Consider the following 22,852-nt stretch of genomic DNA (forward strand, 5'->3'; position numbering starts at 1 on the left):
AGTGGTTTTCTCCACTTTCTTCAATTTCAGTCTGAATTTGGAAATAAGGAGTCCATGATCTGAGCCACAGTCAGCTCCCGGTCTTGTTTTTGCTGACTGTATAGAGCTTCTCCATCTTTGGCTGCAAAGAATATAATCAGTCATATTTCAGTGTTGACCATCTGGTGATGTCTGTGTGTAGAGTCTTCTCTTGTGTTGTTGGAAGAGGGTGTTTGCTATGACCGGTGCGTTCTCTTGGCAGAACTCTATTAGCCTTTGCCCTGCTTCATTCTGTACTTCAAGGCCAAATTTGCCTGTTATTCCAGGTGTTTCTGGACTTCCTACTTTTCCATTTCAGACCTTATAGTCTTATATCAGAAAAGAAAGTATAAATGTAAATATGCACTTAAATGTACATTACTTTCTTTTCTCAATTGTGTCATACAGAGATTTTCATCTTCAAGGAAAGTAATTCTCTCTGGTTAATTTAAGCAGGAAATGGGGCTGAGTGCCTTACAGAATTTCTAGTAGGCTGTGGCCCATGTGTGGATATATGTAGCAGCAGGAATGCAGAAGAGGAGAGAGCAGACCACATCCAGGAGTGTCCCAGGAGAAACAGCACTCAGAATCCCTGCCCTGGGTGGCACTGGGGGGCTCTGCCACGCTGCTGGGAGAGCTTCAGCTACACCCCACAGCTTCCCTCACAGAGTCCAGCCTTCCTCTGTGTGATTAGCCTCCTGTGGTCCCTGTGTCTTCTGGAGACGCGGGTTGGAATAAGGTGGATGGGCCAGTCTCTAGTGTCTGTCACAGTTTGATTTTCATTTCTCTCCTGTAGTTAATTTTTCTATGTGTGTTTTCTCTCTTCTCTTGTTCAAACCTGTGTTTTGGGGCACAGGGTTGATGGAATTGTGGTATATTTTTGTAAGGAATGGAATCAAAGTGTTGGAATCCTGGAGTGTTTTTGGGGGGCTGTTTTACTTTTCCTCTGCGCCTGCGTCCTCAGTGATAGCATGCTGCACCTTCCCTTCCTACGGTGTCTTCCTGATCCAGTGTTCCTGGACTTGTGGCTGGGAGGGTCAAGAGCACAAAGGATCTGTGATTTCTTGCCACTGTGATTTCTTGCCACTCATAACCTGCTGTGTTTGTCTGCCACCCTTGTAGGGGTGCTGCTGTCCAAAGACACGGACTCCTAGGTCTAAAACAAAGGACTCCCTTTACTCACAGGTATAGCAGTAGCTCGAGCCCCAGATTCCAAATGGAGGGGTCACGTTAGAGCAAAGACACTCTGGGCAGCAGTTACTCTGACCAGTACAGGCTGTGATGAGATTCGTTCAGTTTGTCTTCTTGAGTATTTGATGAAGCCTGCTGGTCAGCAGTGCTTCAAGCAGCAGGTTGAGGCTGCTCTGCACTACTGACCTTAGCCCTGCCTCTCAGATCGCAGATCCTGCCAGCCAGACATAAACCACTAGAGTCTATGTTGCTGCTGCTGCTGCTGTTGCTAAGTCGCTGCAGTTGTGTCCGACTCCGTGCAACCCCATGGACTGCAGCCTACCAGGCTTCTCCGTCCATGGGATTCTCCAGGCAAGAACACTGGAGTGGGTTGCCATTTCCTTCTCCAATGCAGGAAAGTGAAAAGTGAGAGTGAAGTCGCTCAGTCGTGTCTGACTCTTAGCAACCCCACGGACTGCAGCCTACCAGGCTCCTCCATCCATGGGATTTTCCGGGCAAGAGTGCTGGAGTGAGATGCCATTGCCTTCTTCAGAGTCTTATGTTAGGACTTCAGAAAGCTTTCTTAGTTTCTTCTGTTGCAGTTTCACTGAAGCTTAGGTTTGAATGATTGCACAGATTTTGTTCAGCAAGGTGGACATCGGGGCAACTCTTTCATCCATGACAGCCCTGACGGTGAGTTGAAGCTGATGAGTGCCTTCTGGGGCTGACGCCATGTCATTGACCACTCCAGGCAAAGCCAGGGCCATGTTTCTCAGGGCCTGTTCCCTTAGTGTCTCATGGTAGGGATCTGTCTCCTGGGGCACGTATGTACTTTCTCTCCAGGAAACTTTCCAGAGGAACCAGAGTTGCCTCAGGGTAGAAAGATGACCACAGCTATCTAAGGCTGTACGTGTACAGGTCCTGATTCCTCAGACAGATAAACACCTCTTATGCGTGCCTCTGAGGTGCATGTCCGTGTTTTGCACTGAGAGGCAAGTAAACACCTGGCTTTTGAAGGTGCAGGTGCTCCTGGGTGGGACATGTTGTCTGTAGTTCTCGGGATCCCCCAGTTGGGATCTCTGTCAGTTGGAAAGCTGCTGGGTGACAGTGCTTTCAGTGAGGCCTCCCAGCTGGCTGGTCAGAACATTGAGTCCAGTCTTTGTTTTTGAAGGGGCTGTGTGATGGCCTGGCAGAGACGGCAGCTGAGTCACAGGAGAGGAATTTTCAGCTTGGGGAGCACAGATCTTTCAGAATGGGCTTGGGTCTGCCTGCCCTTTGGCTGGAGGGTGGATGCAGTCTCTGTCTTCCAAGGTGGTTTGTTGTAAAGACAGCCTGGTAAAAGTCTTGCAGAAGAAAAGTGGTCTCCACCTCTACTTGCAGTGCTTTCAGACCCCTGAGAGCCCCACGCAGCGTTTCCTGGCGGCGGCGAGCACAGCCCTGCCCCTCTGCCCGTCTCCTGCGTGGCTTCTTTTCCCTCAGTCTGATGCTCTTGGTGGTGTTTCTGTACACTTGCTGTGCCTTGATGTCACGTGCATGGAACAAAGCCTTCACTCATTTTGGTTCGTGTGACAGTACACTAACTGCTGTTTAAAGGGAAATGTGTTTTCTAGAGTTTCTCATCAGAGAGGAGGAGAACGAGCCCCATCAGAAAGCAGATGTGAGTGAGGGCCTGTGGGGCCGCACGGCTCGGAGGGGTAAAGTTCTGGTTCTCTGGTCTTCGATGTGCTGATGCCAACCTGTAGCAGCTTTAGTTTCTGAGCTTGATCAGAATATATTTAAATATAAACATACTTTAAATATGGGCTTCCCTGGTAGCTCAGATGGTGAAGAATCCACCTGCAATGCAAGGGATCAGATTCGATCCCTAGGTCAGGAAGATCCCCTGGAGAAGGGAATGGCAACTCACTCTACTCTTCTTGCCTGGAGAATCCCATGGACAGAGGAGCCTGGCGGGTTCAAAGAGTCAGATACAACTGAGCAACTAACACACGCACACGTGCATACATACTTTAAATAAACTTAAATCCGTAATTGCCTCCAGGTTTCTCAAAATTTGACTTAGTATTCTTAGATACTTACAGTTAGCTGGATCTTTGCTGTATTTCTGTGGACCACTCTTATTTTTTTACTGTTTTTTTGTTCATTTGGCTGTTTTGGGTGTTGGTTGCGGTGCATGGATCTGCGCTCTGTTGTGGGGTCCTTTGACACAGGGCAGGAACTCTGTAGTCTGGCGCTCGGGCTCTGGAGTGTACAGGCTCCGTACTCATGGCACATGGCATCCTAGTTCCCTGGCCAGGAACTGAACCCGTGTCCCCTGCATTGCAAGGCTGATTCTTAACCATTAGGCCACCAGGGAAGTCTGGACTACATAGTTTTTACTAATAACCCAAATCTTATAATTTCTCTTCACCCATTATTGAAGCACATAGCCATTATTCTACTTCTTTCTCTTTTTTTAATTGTGGTAAAATATACATAACATTAAATTAGATAATTTGAAAATAATACTCTTGCTGCAACTTGCCTTGTGGAACCAAGACTGTTCATCTGGGTTGGCTGGTGGAGCCCATGGGAAATGCAGCTCTGTCACACCTGTTGTGATGGGTGTCACAGGGCTGCAGCCGGGGCTGTTGGTTGTTTATACTCACTGCAGTCAAAGATTAAAAGTACATGTTCATGGCTGCTATAAAGACAGAGGTTTCTTAACTTAAAAAAAAAGGAGGGGGGAAGCTTCTTCAGTCTCTGTGGATTTTGTTGACTTCAATTACAGAATAGGTCTGTGACAGAGGTTTCTTAACTTAAAAAAAAAAAAAAGGGAAAATAAAAGGTTTATCAGTCTCTATGGATTTCATTGAGTTCAATTACAGAATAGGTCTTTGCAAATTTGATTGGATCAAATTTTTCCATTATACTAAAAAAAAAAAAAAGGAAGTTTTTCCTTTTTTTTAATGTAAAAAATTGAGGGGCTTCCCTAGTGGTCTGGTGGTGAAGATGCCATGCTTCCAGTGCAGGGAGTGCAGGTTCAGCCCGCGGTCAGGAGACTAAGACCCCACAGACTGCACAGCACAGCCAGCCCCTAGAAAGATGCTTACCTGTTGGATAACTGGTTTCCGTTCACTAAAGTGTTAGAACCAGAGCAGGAAAAGTGACCTTCAATTCAGCTATCACTGTGCTTTGAAATATGTTCAGTTCAGTCGTGTCTAACTCTTTGCGACCCCATGAATCACAGCAAGCCAGGCCTCCCTGTCCATCACCAACTCCCGGAGTTTACTCAAACTCATGTCGATCAAGTCGGTGATGCCATCCAGCCATCTCATCCTCTGTCGTCCCCTTCTCCTCCTGCCCCCAATTCTTTCCAGCATCAGGGTTTTCAAATGAGTCGACTCTTCGCATGAGGTGGCCAAAGTACTGGAGTTTCAGCTTTAGCATCAGTCCTTCCAGTGAACACCCAGGACTGATCTCCTTTAGAATGGACTGGTTGGATCTCCTTGCAGTCCAAGGGACTCTCAAGAGTCTTCTCCAACACCACAGTTCAAAAGCATCAATTCTTCAGTGCTTAGCTTTCTTTACAGTCCAACTCTCAAATCCATACCTGACCACTGGAAAAACCATAGCCTTGACTAGACGGACCTTTGTTGGCAAAGTAATGTCTCTGCTTTTCAATATGCTGTCTAGGTTGGTCATAACTTTCCTTCCAAGGAGTAAGCGTCTTTTAATTTCATGGCTGCAATCACCATCTGCAGTGATTTTGGAGCCCAGAAAAACAGTCTGACACTGTTTCCCCATCTATTTCCCATGAAGTGATGGGACCAGATGTCATGATCTTAGTTTTCTGAATGTTTAACTTTAAGCCAACTTTTTCACTCTCCTCTTTCACTTTTAGCAAGAGGCTTTTTAGTTCCTCTTCACTTTCTGCCGTAAGGGTGGTGTCATCTGCATATCTGAGGTTAATGATATTTCTTCCAGCACTGGGCAATAATTGACAGATATGACATTGAAGAAAATGTTACAATGCCGGTTTGAATTTAGCCAAATTTATTAGCTTTTGTTTATTTCCCTCATGGTTAAGACCCTTAAGGCCCTTAGGCTCAAAATGTACCCGAGTTTAATTTTGCCCACAACCAAACAAAGGTCTTCCTATAAGGAATCGTCATATAACTTCCTATAACTTGATTGACTGTTTCTTTTTGTTTCAAGTATCTCCTACCCCCTCAAAAAAGTAAATGATAAGTAAAGTTACTTTTAACATCAAGTAAGTCATTCTCACATTTATTGAAGGCCCAAATGAAGACTACAGGGTATAGCTGGACATTTTATTTTATTTTATTTATTTTTTATCTTTTTCATATTTTATTTTATTTATTTATTTATTTTTTTTACAGAGTCCATAAGCCTGTTCTATACATCAGTGTCTCTTTTGCTGTCGTGGACATTTTATTTTTTAAGACCACTGTTGGGGCCTTCCAAAAGGATGCAGAGATCAAATTATTTTAATTCCTCTCTGTTTTTGATTACTACTTTTATTGAAGCTTACAACAGTATGGTTACTGTATCTGTATGAATCAAAAGGTTAATATATTAAATGAACAAGTAAATAATATGCCATTAAGCTAATAAACATTAAAGAAGCAAGAGTAAAATAATATTCTAATGTAAACTCATTGTCATTTGGAGTACACACCTCAGTATAGTAAACTAGTGGGTAACATTTTTATCCTAGAGTATACTGCCAATTTTCTGAATCTATGTAATGCGTTTTTTCACTTATGCTATAAGAGACCACCAGAAAGATGAAGGTAACTCATGACTCAAGGTAACTGCAAAGTTTCATAACCAGTCAATTAATTATTCAGTGATTGCTGTGCTGGGTTCTGCTAGATATTAGAACAATAAAGATGAATGAAATACACTCCTTAAGTTCTTAAGAAACTGATACTCAGGAATTCAGAGCTTGCTAATATTTCATATGAATATTGCGATACTAGAATCTCAACAAAATGGAAGAACACAGAAAGAATTCATGGATATCTCAGGGGGAGTGTCAGAATAAATCCTTAAAAATCCTTGTTCTGTCTTGAATTCAACTGTCCATATTCATGTAAATTAGAGCCTCTTGATCCTGTAATTTATTTGCCTGAATTTGTATGAGATATATGCAGTTACCACAAGCTCTGACTTGTCCTCTTACTTTGTCTATCATTTATAGCAATTTTATTAGAAATATAAGTAAAGTATAGGACTTTACATTTGCTGACATAATCCACCCTTTTTTGAGTTTGTCTTCGTAATGTAGTAGTCAGGTTGTTTATCTTCTCGATTAATGCTTGAGATTTTAAAATTCCTGGGTATTTCTTTTGTTGCACTGGAGGCAAGATATTTGTCTATAAGCATCATTTACTCATTTTAACTTGATAAATGTGGAATTTGATTGTGCAAAGAGAGACAGATGATTTCTGCTGTGGAGCTAAGAAGATGAATAGCTGTATAACCTGTTTCTTCCAGGCACAGATAGCAGGTATTCACAGATTCTGATAGAATTGTTACTTAAGTACTTTACTGGTGCTGGTTTGCAGTCTGCATTCAGCTTGTGAAGCTGATATGTGTTCAGTGTAGTATTGCCATCATTTTACATATGGAAACATCTCCTCATATTCAGGATGAACCTGTTGCCCAATTGTGAGCTTTCTAAAGAATACTTTCTTTCGCTGTTTGTTGGACACCTTTTCAGTTCCTTTGGCATAATCTTGGAGAAAGCATCTGTGTTGTTGGCCTCGGCATAACCCGAACAATCCCGTGGTTGGTCTTAAGCATCACAGCTCTCAGTGTGCCTGGAATTTTGTGCTCAAATTTGTTAGTCGAAAAAGGGTTGGGAACCGAAAGTTAAAGATACATAAAATGTTAATGTTTTTCTCCTTTTGTTTTGCACATAGTGATAGATAGCATTACATTAAATTATGTGGTAGAGGAAATTTAGGTAATATGTATTTACATATGAAGAAACCTCCTCACTTCATTTTCAAGGGTGGAAAATTACTTTGCTGATTAAGTGATGTTAATTCCTGTGTGTGTCTTTGTCTTGCTGTTTAACTTCTTTCTACTTCTGATGAGTTTCCTTTGATCATTTACCTTGTTCTAAGATTGCCTTTGACAAGCTCTGTCCCTCTTATTGAATATCCTTGTGAGTTTTGCTTACAGTTTATTTGTCCCCCTTTCTAGTTTATGTCCTTGCTGATACTTTCCCCACTATTTGTGATTATGGTTTTGGCTACTTATTTTCCTCATCCTTGGCTGTGTGGGTTTTGCTGGTCTCAGTTTTTGCAGTTCATTTTCAGTTTGTTGCTACTCCTGAGGAAATCCTCAGCTATCCTGAATTCTAGCTGGCAGGCCTGTGCACATGTGTGCAGACATGTCTTTATAGCTAGAAGTTGTGTTAAAAGTAGCTTTTCTCATGTAAGGTTCCTTTTTCATAATTGGGGCAAGAGTAACAATTAAGTTTATAGCATTTACTTTCTAAATCATTAAAATGGAGTCCATGATCTAACACCTAAAAGATGTCTTAGTTAGAAACCTTGTTTGAACCAAAGGTCAATAAGCAGTGTTTCTAAAGTGTTATAAAGTGTTAATAAAGTGTTTCTAAACACGTGTTTGCAGTAAGGAGGAGAGTATTTGAGGGTCAGTTTAATCGTATGCTTTCATGTACTGGTTGTTGATGGGACATGAGAGAGAGAGTTTTCCATGTGGAAGAGCAGTTCTGTCCCTTTGTAGAAACTGCTCGTTGTCACCAGTTTGCCAAATGCAGTGGTAATGATCTTATTTGACACACTTGATCACTCTCTCTGTTGACACACTTTCCTCCCATACTTTTCAGACTTCTCCTTGTTTGTTTTGTACCACATTATAGCTTTCTACTTTTCTTTAACTCATTTCCCCAACCTGCAAATCAAAACCTAAAGTTGAAATTGATGAAACTGAAATGTCACAGCCAGTTCTTGGACCTCTTCTCTCTCTCTCTCTTCTCTTCTCTTGATGATCATCTGAGATTTGTTTTTTACATGCAGTTGCTATGGTAATCTCTTTCTTGATCTAGGGTCTCCTATATCCAATTTCCTTTTCTACTTCTTTGGATAAGGATCAATAATAGATATTTCCAACTTAACATCTCTAAAACTGAACTCCTGATCTTTCTTCCCAAACCTGTTTCCTCTGTTTATCCTTATTTATTTTCCATCTTAATAAATGACTGTCAGCTTTTCAATTGCCCTGGTCAGAAGTCATGGAGTCAGTCTCGCCTCCTCCCTTTCTTTAGTAGTGATTTCTGTCTTGTCTTTTCATAGTTGTGTCCCCAGTACCAGCAAGTCCTTAGTAGACATCACTAACAGGCTTGGAAGGAATGAAATGCATAACCTAATGAACAGAGAGGGTCTGATGCCCAAAGATAGAGCCTTTATGTAACTTAGGATGCTCCTAGGAGGAGGGCAGAAACTCCTGTTTTCTTTTATCAGTTCTGGGGTGAGGTAGCTTTTGTCTGCCTTTGAAACTGTTAGTATGGCATAGTTAATGCAAATTAATGGAGATCATATATGCTATGTAATTGGAACATCGAGCAGAACATGATGATTAATTCCTTATGATGAATATCACAATTTCATTATTTCCTGGAGTTTCTGTTAATATCCTAGCATTCAATAACTAATTTTTTAAATGAATGTGTGATTCTTAATGTACATTTCATTTTTAAAAGCAGAATTTATTCTAGAGTCCTGTGAAATTTCTTTCTCTCCTTGCATTTCATGTGTCTTAATACTCCTACCTCCTATCTTGTTGAGAAAGAAAGGTGGGAGAACTTGCGAATTCTTTTCTTTGGTCTCAACCACATGTTCACCCAGCCATCACATGTTTTAGAAAGGTTGTTCAAGACCTCCTCATTGCTCACTGAGGTTACCACTATGATAGCTTTATTTCCCTGCCATGCTGTGTGGCATGTGGGATCTTAGTTCCATGACCAGGGATTGAACCTGTGGCCCTTGTCTTGGAAGCTCTGTGTCTCAACCATTGGACCGTTAGGGGAATTCTAAGATCACTTCTTCACTTAATCTGTTACCTCTGTTATTTCCTCTCCTCTGCATGAAATCCTTTATGATTCTCCCTATTTCCAGCTGAACCAGCACTCTCTGATTTGGCCTAGGAGGCTGTGCTTCATCTGTCTGGCCTCATCTTTAATGAGTCCTTCCCCTGCACTCCCACTTCCTACCTTTACAGACTGCTCAGAAAATCTGAATTCCTTGTGATTCAACAGAACGCCCCAGGGCTTTGAATATGTTAACTCTTATATTTGAACACCTTGGTCTTCCTCTTCATCTGGCTGCTTGTCTTCCGATTAATCCTTGAGAGTCAGTTCTGTTCCTCAGCTGTCCTTGTTTTTGTTACTGTCTCCATATGCTCACATGGTATATTCTCATAAATCTGTTAGAGTGAGTTTATGTTATTGTACCTACTTATCTTCACTAGGTTAGCCAACATGTGCCTTTTGAGTTGCTGAGCCTTTTCTGCTGTCTATAGAAATTTATTTATATGCTGGTATGCTGTATCGGTGTGAAATCATGTGGTAAAACAGGTCCAAATATCTCAATGTATGTATTAGAAACCTAGAAGAAACTCTTGGTCTTTACCTTGATTATAGAGGTTTTCATCTGTAAGAAAATAAATCAATACATTTTACTGTATGTAGACATATATTTACAGGATATAAATTAATCAGAGAGTGGGTATAGGTCATGATAATGGTAAATTACCATTAGAATTGGGAAGGGATCTTAAAGAATTAAATTCATTATTTCAGTTTGTCAATTTCCTATTTTTCCTTTTACGGGAAACTGCCTTTGAAGTGTTTCCTGGAAGCAATTTGGATGATCCTTTTCCTTTCTTTCTCCTCAATTTTGTGCTAATATTGTTCTATACATATTGACTTTCCATTTAGGTGATATTTGCTGCTAATTTTTAGGTTGTTTATTTTTGCTGCTTTCTTTGGGTTGTCTATAATTTGCATCTTTTCTGGAAACCTGGTGACTAATGCTAATTTAATTTCTCTGTACGTAGAGAAACATGATTCATATGCTGTTTGAGATCTTTTATAATGCTGAAAAAAATTTGTGGTTACTAGGTAATGACTGGCAAGGAAGTGCAAAGAAAGCCTTTTAAACTTGACTTTTTGACATGAACTGTTTACAGCTGAGTGAACATGTACTGAAAGGTAGACTCTGTTTTAAGTTTTTCTTTTCTTTTTTTTCTAAATATGTTTTTCTTTTCCCTCTCTTTCAGGTTTTGACAGTAGAGGCATGCTGGCTAGATTTTAGTGTTTAGATATCAAACAGAACAATTACAATATATTTCAACCAGCTGGAACTCAGACCCCTGTTGGTGTTTTAATCCCAAAATGGCATTTTAAATTCATATAAACCTTGCCTTAAGGGATGGAGAAAGGACAATTTAGAGAACAGCATGAGGTTAAACATATTGATCAGTAGGCTAGTCTTTCTTGTTGGCTTTTGGTAGAATGCAGACTTAGAAAAATAACCATCAACAACAACGAAGAATTCTTTGCTTCCCTAGAAACTACCTCCTTTGTTTTCATTATATAGATTTTTGATAATGAAAGATACAATTCAACCAGTGATTTAAAAAAACAAAAACAAAAAACGATATCCAAGTTGAAAGTTGGAGTTCCAGGGTAAAAGTTGAGAAAAAAATGAGTTTTTAATATTTTAGCTCAGTTGGCCATGTTATTTCTTTATGTCTTCTTAATAAACATAACATACAGTAGGTCTGAATTTTTGTCAAAGTGCAGGGACCAGTGCCTGGTCAGTTAAGGAAGTAAGTAAGTGTTAGTCACTCAGTCGTGCTCTACTCTTTGCGACCCCATGGACTACAGCCCACCAGGCTCCTCTGTCCATAAGATTTTCCAGGCAAGGATACTGGAGTGGGTTGCCATTTCCTTCTCCAGGGGATCTTCCCAACCCAGGGATCAAACCAGTAATTAGCCTTACAATGTTCATAATACAGTTTTTGGTTATAGCAACCACATTAACTAAATTTATGCCTTAGTTAATTCTTATTGACTTAAAGTCTTGGAGTTTCTCTTGATGAATAGGAAGTTATTTTATTATCCTAGTTTAGGTAAGTGTTATCTAAGGATATTTATAGTTTTTCAACTAATGTGTGTTCAGTTTATGTCTTGTGTGCATGGAATGATATTTTTGGACAAGAACTTAACTTTTGGTTGGAGTGAATTAAAAACTCCTCTGAAAATATATTTCTTGTATAATTTATAATTGACTAAAGTATTTTACATTCAAATTATCGTTTTAATAGACTCACCTGTGAAGGAAGATATTTGAAAATACTTGGAACACAGCCTTGATGTCTCAGCTCTAGTACTCCTTTTTCAATGTCTGATCCAAGTCTAAGTCTTGCTGTGTAATTTATTGTAGGTAGCGTGTATGCAGCTCATCAATGCCCTCGTTACATCTCCTGATGACTTGGACTTCAGGCTTCACATCAGAAATGAATTTATGCGTTGTGGATTGAAAGAGATATTGCCAGTAAGTGCCCTGCAGTCTCCTTATTAATATTTAAATTAGAGAAGTACTTGAGTAGGGGGAAATTTAGATAAATTACTTTCAAGAATAATTTATCTATGGGAAAAAAGGCTTGAGTATAAAATCTGTTTTTGAAATACAGACGATAAGTTTTGAGTATTAGTTAACACTTTAAGTCTTTGAATGCTATAAATCAAGTTGAGTGGTTCATTTATTGTTTATATTTTTCATTAATTTTGTGTATTATTAAAACCAAACAGTTCCTTATAATTTCTCTTTAATATCTGTAGAATTTAAAACATATTAAGAATGATGGCTTGGATATCCAACTTAAAGTCTTTGATGAGCATAAGGAAGAAGATTTGATGGAGTTCTCCCATCGCCTCGAAGATATTAGAGCTGAATTTGAATATCCTTTTGTGTGATGTCCAATCAAATATGTATTAATTACTAATAATTACTGCTAAATCTCAAACAGTCAGCCCCTAGCCCTAAAATATAAAACTTCAGAAGCCATTTCTAGGTAAACGCTATAAAATCAAAACTTTATTGAATCAGAGGGATGTTTGTGTAAACCTTTTTATTAGTTTCTATGTGTTTTTATGAAAACATGCTTATATAACTGAATGTGGCACCTGAAATCTGGATGCTGTAGGCCTCTTAATGTGTACCTGCGCAGTCTGTTCTTTCTGTTTGGAGCCCCCTTGCCCATTGCTTTCCCGCCTTAGGAGGAGGCCCCTTAGCCTGCTGGTTATTTCTGCCCTGTACCTTGCGTGTATTTTCTTAGGGGCCTTTGCTGGCTGTGTGCATCTGCAGATGTCTGTGTTTGTCCAGAAATGAGCCACATATCTGTCCTCCACGGGGGAGCGCCACGGTAGGTAATGCCTGGCACCAGCTCTCTCGGTCACGGCTGCCCCAGAACCCAGTGCAGCCTTTGTGACCAGCTCTCCGCCACTTTCTGCCAGAGCGTCTTGGCTCAAGAGAGTAAGATTGGTTAGAGTCGACTGTGGAGGAGAAGCCAGAAAGTATCAGGTGACGTTATCATTTGCACAGTTTCCCTCTGTATTTTATTATATGCTTAGTCTATATGATACCTATTTTAGAGTAAGAGAGTAATCTTTTGAGGCCTTACACAGCAGATTCCGTGTCACATTACTGCAGTTATTTGGTGTAGAGAATAAATAAATCCACATATTCCTTAATCAATTTACTGAAGTGAATGATCTTTACAACATGGTGTGGAACACAGTTAAGGAAACCAGAGCAGAGGGATATTTCATTTCAATTCTGCAGCATCTTTTGCTGATTCGAAATGATTATTTTATAAGGTAAGAGGAAGCTATATTCTAATATTTTCTTTCACTAATAAAATTATATTGTGAAATTCACCAGCTGTTTGATTTGAGCATGCACATATTTTTAAGATTTCTTTCTTTCATAGTATTAATTCATAGTATGCAGTGTTTCCTATGAGCATATATTTAGATAGATGATGGTACAAAATGATACTACTATTACTTTTTAAGCTCTAGCAGATTCTTGGTTACAGCTTTTCATCTGAATAAAAATAAGAACTGGCAACAAATTTATTTATTACTAATTTATTGCATGATGGATAATATTTTCTGGTTAGTCCTTAGGCAGTAGGAATGGTGTTGATAAGTTTCTTTTCATAAGTTATAAAAAAGATATTAAAACATCACTTTTATTAGTGTTTAAGTAGGGCTTCCCTGGTGGCTCAGAGGTTAAAGCTTCTGCCTCCAATGTGGGAGACCTGGGTTCGATCCCTGGGTCGGGAAGATCCCCTGGAGAAGGAAATGGTAACCCACTCCAGTATTCTTGCCTGGAGAATCCCATGGATGGAGAAGCCTCATAGGCTACAGTCCATGGGGTCACAAAGAGTCGGACACGACTGAGCGACTTCACTTTCAAGTAGCTAGAAAGTTCCTTAATAGTACAGTTAAGTTTAATGTTGCTAATGTATCAGAAAGCTAGACCAATAACTTTTGAAGTCATTTGATTATACCTTAGACATCTTAAGCTCAACAAATTGTTTAAAGAAATTAACTGTTATCCATATCTGCCTGTAGTTGTATGGGTTTCCCAGTTGGATCAGTGGTAAAGAATCCACCTGTCAATGCAGGAGACTCAAGAGATGTAGGTTTGATCCATGGTTTGATCCTGGCATAGGAAATGGCAACCCACTCCAGTATCTTGCTTGGAAAACTCCATGGTCAGAGGAGCTTAGCTGGCTACATGCATGTCCATGGGGTCACAGAATCAGACACGACTGAGTGACTGAGCACCACCATCTGTAGTTATATATGGATAGCAGCACTGAAGCTGCTCTATTGTTAAGAAGATTGAAATGGTAACATGAGTGAGACTCCTAGCCAGATATGGTGTATGCTCAATAAATATTCTCTATACCCTCTTTCCTTTTTTATTACTGTTTTATGAAGGAAGCTAAGATCTTTTGAGTATGAAGCCATTTTGGCCACCTTTAACTTTGCTGAAATTTTTTTCTCAAATACAGTGGATAGTATGTCTTGTCTTACTCTGATTTCAAGTAGGAGTTGTTAGTTTCATTCAGGCTGTGTCCTCTGGGTGATGTCAGAGGGAGTAATTTAGGTTTTTGATGTACCTAACAAGTGAACAGAAATCTAAACAAGGTAAAACTTTAGGTTGAGATGAGTATGACCACCTGCCCTACCTCATTCCTTTGTAGAATCGGTAAATCCCAAGGTCTTTTAAAATATGAGTCAGGAACCTGTTTGAGGCTTCATTTGCTTGTTTCTCATACTTTATTAAAATAAGACAGTTTATTGAACCACTCTATAAATGCTAGATAAAAAATACTAATACTTGATTAAATAAGATTTTTGAGAATCATGCTGCTGCTGCTGCTAAGTCGCTTCAGTCGTGTCCGACTCTGTGTGACCCCATAGATGGCAGCCCACTAGGTTCCCCTGTCCCTGGGATTCTGCAGGCAAGAATACTGGAGTGGGTTGCCATTTCCTTCTCCAATGCATGCATGCATGCTAAGTCGCTTCAGTCGTGTCTGACTCTGTGCGACCCCATGGACAGCAGCCCACCAGGCTCCTCTGTCCATGGGATTCTCTAGGCAAGAGTACTGGAGTGGGTTGCCATTTCATTGTACTCTTCTGAAAATTTAAAAGTAAACTTGAAAGTTTTACTCATTCTAAAGTAACCCCATCCTTTTCTTGATCTCTGTATTTTCCAAGAATTTAAGACTGTTCATTGCTTTTGAAGGTTTGAATGTGTCTATAGTGTGGAAAAGGGCTTCTCTGGTGGCTTAGTGGTAAAGAATCTGCCAGCAATGCAGGAGCCTCACAAGATGTGGGTTTGATCCCTGGGTCGGGAAGATCCCTTGGAGGAGGGCTTGGCAACCCACCTCAATATTCTTGGCTGGAGAATTCCATGCATGGGAGCCTGGCAGACTACAGTCCACAGGGTCGCAAAGAGTTGGACTATCCCTGAAGCGACTTAGCACACACGCATAGTGCTGCGAAGGAGGTTATTTCTTACTTAGGATCCTAGTCCCTTATATCTGTGCTCTAGGGGACATGTGGTTTTTAAACCTCAGAACAGATTAAAAAGCACAACTCTTGTGGGGAATGCTCAGGCAAGCCTATCACTTTAGTAGAATCAACTATCTAGAGAAATATTACATTGTAGTGTTACTGAAAATACAAGTCTGTGTGTCTGACTCACAGTGAGGCCAAATAACACTAAGACATGGAGTTTGGAACAGAGAAAAGTTTACTGCAGAGCCAGCCAAGAAGATGGGTAGTTCATGCTTTAAAAATCCCAAATTCCCCCAAAGCTTTCAACAAAGCCCTTTTATAGGAAAGGTGGGTAGGGACGTGGTTAGTTGGTACAGACTTCCTGGTGTGAAATCCTTGTTCTTGAAGTCAGGTCACATTCAGGTGACGATGTTCCTGTCAATCTCTACCAAACAAATGTTCTTCTCTGTCCTGAAAACAAGCACCAAGTCCTAGGGCACAGCTCTCACCCTCCAAAGCCCAGGTCCTGGCCAAGAGGAGGCCCACCTCGGTTGGCAGCTCCCTCAGGGTCAGGTTCCCAGACTCAACCCAGACGTCATCGCTGAGGAGCCCGGTGCCCAGGATCCAGCTGGCCCTCCATTCCTCAGGCCCCCAAAAGGGGGCAGGAGGCAGGGCCCATAGTCTGCGGCCCAGCCGGACGGCCGCCGCTCTCCGCTCACAGAGACAGAGGTTGCAGAGCGGTTCCCCAGGGCCTCAAGGCCCCGGCTCGTGGGTGGCCGTGGGGAAGTCTCCGGAGCCTCCGTGACGCACCTCCGGCCTCCTCCCTGGGTGCCCAGCTCACCCTCTGGTCCCAGGCCAGGGAACGGGTGGGAGGGCCCTGGCGGAGGCCAGGGTCTGCTCTCCCTGACTCCCCGTCATGGCCGCGCCCCACTCTTGGTTGACCACTCCACCCACCGTGGCTTCCTGACAGGTGGTCGCCTGTGGGCGGGGCCCACTGTAGCACCAACCAATGACTGAGTGGGACCTGTTGCCAAGTAACGGGCAGAGTACTGTTGCCCAGCAACAGCTCCATGCTAAGGGCTGCCCTCACTGTTCTCTGTCATAGTACCATTATCAAAGTTATATTAGTGAGCCATAGAAGTTCCCCTCCTTTCCTCAGTTTTTCAGTATCACCTTTGAAGTTGGATAATCATCTGTGTTCCCTTCTTCCTTGGCTCTTTCAGCCCAAGGCCCTTGGTATTCATTCCAGATGTGGTTGCTATGAAGGCAGAGTTCTTCTTGTGACTGTTTAGTAAAGATCCCATTGGTTCTTTCCCATGGACCAAAATTCTCACTTATTTATTACTATTTGTTGTTGTTTATTCTTCTTTTAAAAATTATTTATTTTATTTTATTTTTTTATTATTATTTTTTTTTATTCAATTTTAATTAAAAAAAAATTATACATGTGTTTCCCATCCTGAACCCTCCTCCCTCCTCCCTCCCCATGGGCTTTACAGAATTTTGTTGTTTTCCATTAAACCTCAACAAGAATCAGCCATAGGTGTACATATACCCCCTGCCTTTTGAATTTCCCTCCCATCTCCCTCCTCATCTTACCCCCTAGGTTGTTTATTCTTATAGTGGGAATATACTTATTACAGGATAGAGTCAGAATTATGGTCATTTACATAATACTTTTGCTATATATTCTTTAAAATTTTTTTTTGTTATTTACCTTTTAGTTCACATACAGTAAATTTTACTTTTTGTTGTGCAGTCCTATGTACCTTGTTCTTTTGGGTTTACCTCTTCATTTTTTTGGTTTTGCTATCTCAAATGGACCTGGATTTTACCTTTCAGAGGTCTTCAGTTTTCTGGACATTTTCACTTGAACATTTAGAATTAATATTGATAATTAATAAAATTTTTAAAGCTTTTAATAAGTTATTTTTCATTGTAGACTGCAAAATATTCTCACTTAAAAGAATCCAATCTATGAATTTAAATCTTTGCTCAATTTTGCTTTTGGGACAAAAGGAAATTTTACTGAAATGGAACTCAGTTGGAAAGTAAACAGCAAAGGCCTCACGAAAAATCAAATGCAGCAAGATAATTGGAAGGTGAATAGAAGATCAAATTCAATTCTGTAGCAAATTATTGATGGCTTATTGTGTGCAAAATAGCGTGTGAATTGAATGTGCATGGAGATAATTTCTGATTTTGGTAAAAAAACTGCAGAGAAAGTGAAGGTGACTTCAAAATATTCTCCAACAAAAATGACATTTTATATTTATTCCTTAATTAGGTTGTTTACATATTCCTCTGACATATTCACTACCTTACTAATATCTCACATCGAGATTATTTTCTAGATTTACGTTTATGGAATCCATAAGTATATTGTTCTTTACTTGTACTGCCTTGCTGAAAGAGTTTCTGTATCAGTTTTCGTCTGCATTATAAATGAGCTCATAATTTAGAATGGTGGAACTGAGAAAGCATTTAATGAAATTATGGTTTTAAAAAAATGACACAAAATAACTTGTGTTAATATAAGAAATGTTTTATTAAAATAGCATCAAGATGACATTAAATAAGAGTAAAAAAGGGACAGAATGTGTCATCTCAGTTTTTAAATGTGATAGAAATGTGTGCAATTTATATATTAATACCTCAAGTGTAAATGTGGTTGTTATAGCTAAGATATTAGCTAGGAGATTATTTCTTTGAAAGAAGTTGAGGAAATTGAGGAAAGCAATGATTAGGCCTTCTTGCCTTGATCTGTACCTAAGGATACTCTCTTGAATACTGTTACTCTATGACAGTTAATGAACATTTTCTTATTTGCTAATGTTGAACTGTAGTTTATTTTATTCAGTGTAATAAATGGTTTATTGGGTGTAAGTAAGTAGGTCCAGAGCAGCAGATCATAGGTTATAGGGATGGAAAGCTGAAGTTGCTGAGGTGCCATCACATAGTGAGAAGGAGGTGGAGAGGAAAAACTGTGCAAAATGTCATTGAGAAGAAGTAAGTCTTCCTGGGTGGTTGGGATGGAGGCCTGTGCCCCCTGCCCCTGCCCATAACTGTAGTTTGGTTTTGTTTGTAGAATCTTCTGGAGACTTTTTTTGCATTTGTTGGCTTGAGTTGTTTCAAAGGATGTTCTTTAACTTGTTACTCATACAGGTGGACTGAACTTAATTGTAGTTACAAATGAAGCCTGCTTGAGGATTTTAATTAAATTTAAACATTGGAGAAAAATTGTTAAACTGAATTTTTCTAGCTTTCTTTTAAGTAAAAAATATTCTTTTGATACTATTTATAATACACACTATTCCAAAAATTGTAGAAACACAGTGAACTGTATGGTTTTAAGAAACTTCCAGATAATTTTTTAGAAAATATGTCTTCTGATTTGTAAAATAAAATGAGTTAATGGTAACCCTTTTAGTACAGTATAGTGATAGGCTGATGATCTCTGCAGAGGACTGTGTTTAAGCATGTATCAGTATCACTTCATTTGAATATTCTCTTTTTCACTGCCTACTAATTAAGTCAAGGTTCTGACTTTCATAAGAAGATGATCTTTAACACACACTATTTATAACTAAAAGATTATGAAAACATTAATGTGTTAAAATAATTAGAAGGAAAGTGACATTTGTATTTACTCTCACTCCCATGTTAAGTCTGTTATATCAACTGTTAAAACTGTGCAGTAGTATATTATTGAACTGGAAATCAAGCTACTGAATGAAATAGCTTTGTTTTGATGTAAAGTTACACTGATAAATTGAGTGTACCTTTATTCTTTTCCTTGGTTCTAGGCAACAGTACTTCAAATTAATTGATGAGTGTGTATCTCAGATTGTACTGCATAGAGATGGGATGGATCCAGACTTCACATATCGAAAAAGACTAGATTTAGATTTAAGTCAGTTTGTTGGTGAGTGTGTCTCTGTTATTAAAATGGAAATACCTTCTGTCCCTTACCCATGGGTTAGCGCTAGAGCGTTGTTTCTTGCAATGTGGACTCTGGAGGGTCCTGGATACCCTTTCAGAAGGTCCTACTAGTCAAATCTATTTTCACAATAGTACTGAAACCTTATTTGCCTTTTTCACTGTCTTGATATTTGCAGAGTAATATTGAGAAAACTGCTGGCACGTTGTAGTGAAGCAAGGCAGTGGCACCAAACCCCAGTAGCCCTGGGGTTCTTTGGTAAAACAAAAGAAATGAAACGAAACTGCTATTTTTTACTTAAGAATGTCCTTGATAAAGAATTAAAAAATAATAATTTTATTAGACATTTACTGTTGTGTATACTGTGTGAATATATTCTGTGTGAATATATTCAAAATTCAATATATTGTATTTGTGAGTCACTTGTGCTGCAAACCGGAGACCACAAGGAAGTACTTGTATAATTGTCTGAGTTGCCAGCTGAGATGCCTGCCTTTTTTTTTTTTTTTTTTTCTTTTAATCTTTGAAAAAATGATTGTTATACAAATTGTGGCTACTTAGATGTGAGTGTTTGGCACACACTTTCCTAAAAATCAAATGAAGATGATAGACTATATAAAATCCAAGCATTTATATAAAAATTTGCATTTGGAAAACTTGGATTTGCTACTGTCATCTTGTCAGCTTTGCAGTGCTAAATTTTTTTTCTGATGAGATTAGTGGTGATATTACCCTACATGATTATTTTGACATTGTATCATGAGATGTATCACCATCTGAAGGATCTGTAAGACTCTGTAAACCACTCTTTCCCAGATGACCAGGGCTTGATGTGTCTAAATGATTTAAAAGTAACAGAGTGCAAAACAGTCTTTGAAATGATATGTGATTCCACATGGTAACTAATGTTTAAGAAGTTACCATATGTCAAATCTTGATTTAATATTCAAAGAGTATTATTTGCATGAAGTTGATTTTTTCCTCATAAAATATTTGAGTTCAGGAAGAAGTGTGGGATGTATAGAATGAGAAAGTAGTAGATAATACTAATGACACTGAAAAAGCAAATACTTGTTTCTCTCCCTAAGAGAGAAGACATTAGAAGTTCCTGGGGGTGGGAGGGACATAGAAATAAAGGAAAATATTCTCTAAATAGGTAGCAAACTAAAATATGGAATGATTTTGAATAGTGTCTGAAGAGAAAGTTTTTCTACCTGGACATTAGGAATATTTTTCTTGAGTAGGTGAGAGGTTTTGACATTGAATTCTTGAGAAGGAAATAAAATCTTTGAATACTTATTGGCTATATAAGTGAAATTAGTTACATAGTTAAAGAAATTTATTGTTTATTGATTATAAAAGTTTCAAATAAACTTATAGACACAATGAGTGTCACTGTGTTAACATGTTCAGATGGGAGACAGATGTTGGAAAGTATAGGGCACAGATAACATACTAAGGGGGATTCAAGAGATGCTGTCTGTGTAACAAGAATCAGAGGATTAAGTATTAATTTAGTGCTACAGAGCCAGCCAAATGAACAAAAAATTATAGAGAATTGGGATTATACAGGAAAGTGTTTTCTTAGGAAGTTATCCATAATGCCCTACATAGTTAAATCAAGAAATAATTGTGTACATACTGTATTTAGAGTTAAGAAGCTAACCACCAAAGTAATCTGATATAGAAAGAGCTGTGAGTGGTCCCACTTAGGAAGCGGGACTAGTTTTGGATGTAGTGATTTGGTTGATTCTTGTTTCTCATAAGTTGTTTTGTAGTATGTTTTATTAAACAATGTTCATTATTACTTTCATTAAAAAAGAAAGAAGGGATATAGTAAATCATGAGACATCCATATGAATTACTTCTCCTGTGAAGTATCCCGTCAGGTGGATTCCTATCAGAGCCTTTTAATCTATTATTAGTGGATATTTAAGTTATTTACAGTTTTTTGCTAACAGTATTTTAATGAATATTCTTACTTAAAAGCAGAGTCCTAAAAATAGGATTACTGGGTGAAAGAAAGTATTTAAGTTTTTGTACATATTGCGTAGTTTCTTATTAGCAAAGTTCCTTAATTATACTTCCAGCTGCTTTTAGGAGAGTTGGGTTCCCCATGCTATCTCCAGTACTTGGCATTAGGGATTATTTAATCTTTGTTTATTTCTAATTAAATATTTTTATGTTTTCATATTATTAGGAAAATTCAGTTATCTGTTCTTATGACTTATCAATTTTTAGATTTTTATTCCTAATTTTATGCTTATTGCTATTGTACATTTTCCCCATTTGTATTGGTTATCATCTTCTCCTTTTCCTTCGAAATATGAACTGAGGATAGCAACCTTTGGGTGTTATATGTACAGTTGAACTCTCTCTTCCTTTTGCTTAACACAAGGTTAAAATTGTAGTTGGGTTTATCTTTCCTCTTATATTTTATGACCTTGGTATCATGCTTAGAAAATCATTCTCCATTCCAACATTATATATTTCTCCATTTTGTTTATTACTGACATTATTTCTAATTTTTCTCTGTAATTTTTTTTCTTTGTAAACTTTTAAAGTAACAGTGAATTTAAGAAAAATTTTGTCATTGCAATTTTAGATATTTGCATAGATGAAGCAAAACTAGAAGGGTCTGAAGAGAAAGCATCAGAACTTAACAAGAAAGTAAGTAGTTTGACTAACTTTGCAAGACTACAGGGGGGCTCCTGCAGCTATATTTCTGCCTCAGGGACTCTGTGTTCTTCCAATTTCCTTCTTTACTTCCTTTGGGTGTTTGCACAAATGCCATCCTCTGAGGACTTCTATTTAAACATTTAAACTCCTTACTCCCAACTCTGACTTTCCGTATGCTTCTGTCCTTGTTTTCCTACTGTTGTATTTATCACCATTTGATGTGCTACACCATTTATGTATCTGTGTGAGTATATGCAAATGTCTTGTCTGTTTCTCCCTCTGTAATAAAATTTATGAAGGATTTTTGTTAGCTTTATTCATTATCATGGCACCTAAAACAATTCCTGGACTGAAAACTAAACATATTTTTTGAATGAGTGAATAAATAAATGATCGACAGTATATAGAATCAGAATTTTAAGGTTGGAGTATTTCTCAAGGCCTCAGATAATTTAGGCCCTTAAGATTGAAATTATATCTAAAAATTTTAAGAGAAAGTTTAACTTGGTTTTGGTTTCGATTAAAGTTGCTTCATAAGACTAAGCAGAACCATTTAAAGTTGTCTTTTTCATAAGTCATAAGTATTGGATGTTAGCAGTTTCATGTGTTTCTGTCCCAGGAGTGTTGTTGACCATCCAGGCGTCCCCCCTTTTCTTTAAGTTAGTGTATTATGCTTTTGTCTCTACTTAGTGGGTACCTATTACACTTGTTCTTTGATCTTAAAATTTTATTTTTAAATTTTATTATCTTTTGTTGTTGGATTCTTCACAGTTTAAGTAGTTTATTCTGATTTTGAATTCTTGGGGCTGGTTCCTTTCATTGGAGGAATCATGGCAGTAACTGCTACCACTGCTTCAGTGAACATTGTACTCAAGGAACATTTAGACTGAGTTAGGCACCATGCTAGTGAGTCTACATTTTTG

The 22,852-nt window shown here is 38.7% G+C and overlaps 1 protein-coding gene across 1 annotated transcript in view; it reads left to right on the forward strand.

Annotated features, from left to right (window-relative positions):
• DIAPH3 (diaphanous related formin 3) overlaps positions 1 to 22,852 on the forward strand; it is a 563,088-nt gene that overhangs the window by 183,479 nt on the left and 356,757 nt on the right. Inside the window, exons 10-14 of the mRNA XM_027557103.1 lie at positions 11,676 to 11,786; positions 12,074 to 12,192; positions 12,995 to 13,111; positions 19,117 to 19,235; positions 21,856 to 21,920. Coding sequence (XP_027412904.1) covers positions 11,676 to 11,786; positions 12,074 to 12,192; positions 12,995 to 13,111; positions 19,117 to 19,235; positions 21,856 to 21,920 — 531 coding nt within the window. The remainder of the gene's footprint in view (positions 1 to 11,675; positions 11,787 to 12,073; positions 12,193 to 12,994; positions 13,112 to 19,116; positions 19,236 to 21,855; positions 21,921 to 22,852) is intronic.

The sequence above is a fragment of the Bos indicus x Bos taurus genome, chromosome 12, assembly GCF_003369695.1.
Source record: "Bos indicus x Bos taurus breed Angus x Brahman F1 hybrid chromosome 12, Bos_hybrid_MaternalHap_v2.0, whole genome shotgun sequence".
Taxonomy (NCBI): domain Eukaryota; kingdom Metazoa; phylum Chordata; class Mammalia; order Artiodactyla; family Bovidae; genus Bos; species Bos indicus x Bos taurus.